Source organism: Plasmodium reichenowi (assembly GCF_001601855.1).
Source record: "Plasmodium reichenowi strain SY57 chromosome Unknown, whole genome shotgun sequence".
NCBI classification, from domain to species: domain Eukaryota; phylum Apicomplexa; class Aconoidasida; order Haemosporida; family Plasmodiidae; genus Plasmodium; species Plasmodium reichenowi.
In genome coordinates, this window is record NW_017962185.1 from 150 (window position 1) to 3,851 (window position 3,702).

Sequence of the window (3,702 nt, forward strand, 5' to 3'; positions counted from 1 at the left end):
TAGATGTGATCACAATTTTCAATATAAAAAGTTAAAAATAGCATTATATTATTTACAAAATTTATAGTGCCATTTCAATTTAAATATAATAATAATAATATTATTATTTTAGATGTTTTTCGAGGATGATAAAAATATATTTTTAATTTCTATATATAGTGTGTAATATACGGATAAAAAAAAAAAAAGATTATAGTTATATAATATATATAAAAGATTAATGTGTTATATCCTGTTTTATAAACATATTTATTATACATAATATATAATTATTAAAAATGCTATATACAAAAAAATATAAATATAAATATATATATATATAATATATATATTATTCATTTATTATATATATTTTAATTATAATAGTTCCACTATAAATTTAGAATTACACCCTACAATTTAGTATTTATATTAATATATAACTGTGGCTTATTTATGCAATGTTATTTTATTATATATATTTTTTTTTTATTTCTATAATATCCACATTAGAGTTAACAAATAATGTTGTTTATAACTATATAATATGTATTATTAAAATATTTCATGTCTTATGAGTATTTTAATAATTAGAATTGTTTTGCAGAATGAATACACTAAAAAAAAATACATAATAATAATAATATATACACATTTTTAATATACGAAAAGACAACAAGGTCTAGATATTCCTTCTAAAGGTAAATGATACTCTCGAGGCTCTGTGTTACTTAAATCTCTACATTTAAGTATTTTTAAGAACATATTTTTAACATCATCATTTTCTTCTTTTTTACTATATTTATAAATTTCTTTAATTATTCTTCTTTTTTTTGATTCATCTGGGTTATATATGTATGATTGTGCAAGACCTCTAAGTCTCTGTTTAACTTCTTCAGATGATTTCATATTATTTATTAACCAGGATGTACTTTTAAGTCTTTGAAGTTTTTCATCTCCATCGGAATTTTGAATTATTTTATCAATAGTATTATTTATTTGAATCTGATGATTCCTTGATGGTGGTTTTGTTTGATTTACTTTCTCTATTTTATTTGATTCTTCTATTTTATTTGATTCTTCTATTTTATTTGATTCTTCTATTTTATTTGGTTCTTCTATTTTATTTGATTCTTCTATTTTATTTGATTCTTCTATTATATTTGATTCTTCTATTATATTTGGTTCTTCTATTATATTTGGTTCTTCTATTATATTTGATTCTTTTATTTTATTTTGTTCTTCTATCATATTTGATTCTTTTATTTTATTTTGTTCTTCTATCATATTTGATTCTTGCATTTTATTTGGTTCATCTGCTTCATTTGATGAAGAAGATTTGTCAGATGATTTCATCTTGTTTTCGAATTCACAAGATTTAACATTTTTATCATTTGATTTATATAAAGAATTCTGAAAATCCCTTTCTGCCTTTAGATAAAAATTATTATTACTCTTTGTTTGCATTTTTGTATTTTTGAGAAAACGAGATCTTTTTGATTTTTCTTCTTTTCCTTTATCATATGTTTCTCTTTTATATTTCTTTAAATTTGTTGTTCCATTATTTACTTTTTCTGTTACTTCCGGTATATTTTGTTTTGTTTTTGGATCATCCTTTGGATATTCGTTCTTCTTGTATTTTCTTTCATTGGTTTTTTTGGATTCCTTTAATTCATTATTTCCGTATTTTAATAATTCATCTAAATATTTTTTGGTTTGTTCGTCTAGTTCTAAAAATAATGGATGTGATAAAATTGGATTAAATTTATAATCTGATTTCACTAAAGAATCAGTGTTTTGACAATTGAATGAATTTTTTAATTCCTTATTTTCATGTTTATGATTTATTTCATCATTTCCGGATTTTAACAATTTATCTAAATATTTTGGCGTTGGTTCGTCTGGTTCTAAAAAAAGCGGATCTAATAAAATTCGATTACATTTATAATCTGATTTCACTAATGAATCAGTCGCTTGACGATTGCATGGATTTTTTGAAAACTAGAAAAAGAAAGGTAAAAGAATATATCATAAATTTAAAATTAAATAAAAATAAAAAAAAATATAGACATATAAATAAATAAAAATATATATATATATATATTTATTTATTTGTTTTACCTGATTCAATAAAGATAAAACAAATAGAAACATTGTCATTATCTTAATTGTGAATATAAAGATATTCTTTCTATTTATTTTATTGTGATTTATTAAAAATTCCATATTAATATACATATATATATATACATATGTATATTTTTAAATAATATTTTTTAAGAATATTAGAAATATGGTGATTTATAAATATATATAATAAAAAATATATTTATATTCTTTTATTAAATTCTTATATAGATAAAATTAAGTAAAAAAAAAAAAAAATTAAAAAAATATATAAATATAAATGAATGAATGAATGAATATATATATATTTTTGTTTTACCTGATTCAATAAAGATAAAACAAATAGAAAAATTCGCATCATCTTAATTGTGAACATAATGATATTCTTTCTATTTATTTTACTGTGGTTTGTTAAAAATTCGTTATTCATATGCATATGCATGCATGTATATATTTTTAATTATATATATATTTTTTTAAATAATATTTTTTAAGAATATTACAAATATGGTAATATATATAAATATATATAATAAAATATATATTTATATTTTTTTGTCAAATTCTTATAATTATAAAATTAGGGGGGAAAAAAAAAAAATAAAAAATATAGATAATATAAATAAATAACTAAATGTATAAATATATATATATATAAATTTTTGTTTTACCTGATTCAATAATGTAAAACAAATAAAAAAAAATTGGCATCTTAATTGTGAATAGAAAGATATTCTTTCTATTTATTTTATGGTTATTTGTTAAAAATTCCATATTGATATACATATACATATATCTATTTATAGTTAACAAATACTTTTTTAAATAATAAAATTTCTTAGAAATATTATATAAATGTGGTGATTTATAAATATATATATTAAAAAATATATTCATTTTCTTTTGTTAAATTCTTACAAACATAAAATTAAGGAAGAAAAAAAAAAAAAAAAAATAATATAAAAAAAAATTGGAAGATATTTTGATAAAAATAATATAGAAAATTATCGTAAAATAGTACAGTGAAACATAAAGTTAAAGAACTATAAAATTTCATTCTTTATATATATATATATATATATATATATATTATTATACAGATGAAAATTATGGATTGATCAATATTTAAGTGGAGCATCGTTTAACCTTGATGGTTTGAACTACGTAACTAGTTGATTTACTAAATATAACTTGAAATTCAAATAGTATATCAAATATCATAATAAATAGATCTTCTAATATTTAGATTTTTAAAATTAAACGTTTAATTAACTACACAAAAGGAAATATATATATATATATATATTATGTCGTATATATTATTAATATATATATAAAATTATAGACATATATAATTAATTATAACACTTATTTATTGTGTATCATAAATATTCTAAAGTTGTAAAAGGTGAATGTTGAAGAAAAAAAAAAAATATGAAAGAAGGATGTTATATATATATCTACTAGTTATTAATTCATAGTAGTATTTACCTATGTATGAACTAATATCCAATACCATTTTCCTTTATTTTCATTCAATTTTCTTTTTTCATTCTATATATATAAAGAATAATAATAATAATAATAATATATATA

The 3,702-nt window shown here is 17.9% G+C and overlaps 1 protein-coding gene across 1 annotated transcript; it reads right to left on the reverse strand.

Moving 5' to 3' along the window:
• Positions 1–636: 636 nt before the first annotated feature.
• On the reverse strand, positions 637–2,139 carry PRSY57_0003100 (putative exported protein; the record flags this gene model as incomplete). The annotated part of the gene is made up of 2 exons (XM_012905630.2): positions 637–1,980; positions 2,101–2,139. 2 exons carry the CDS (start codon positions 2,137–2,139, stop codon positions 637–639), a joined length of 1,383 nt encoding a protein of 460 aa, XP_012761084.2.
• Positions 2,140–3,702: the final 1,563 nt, after the last annotated feature.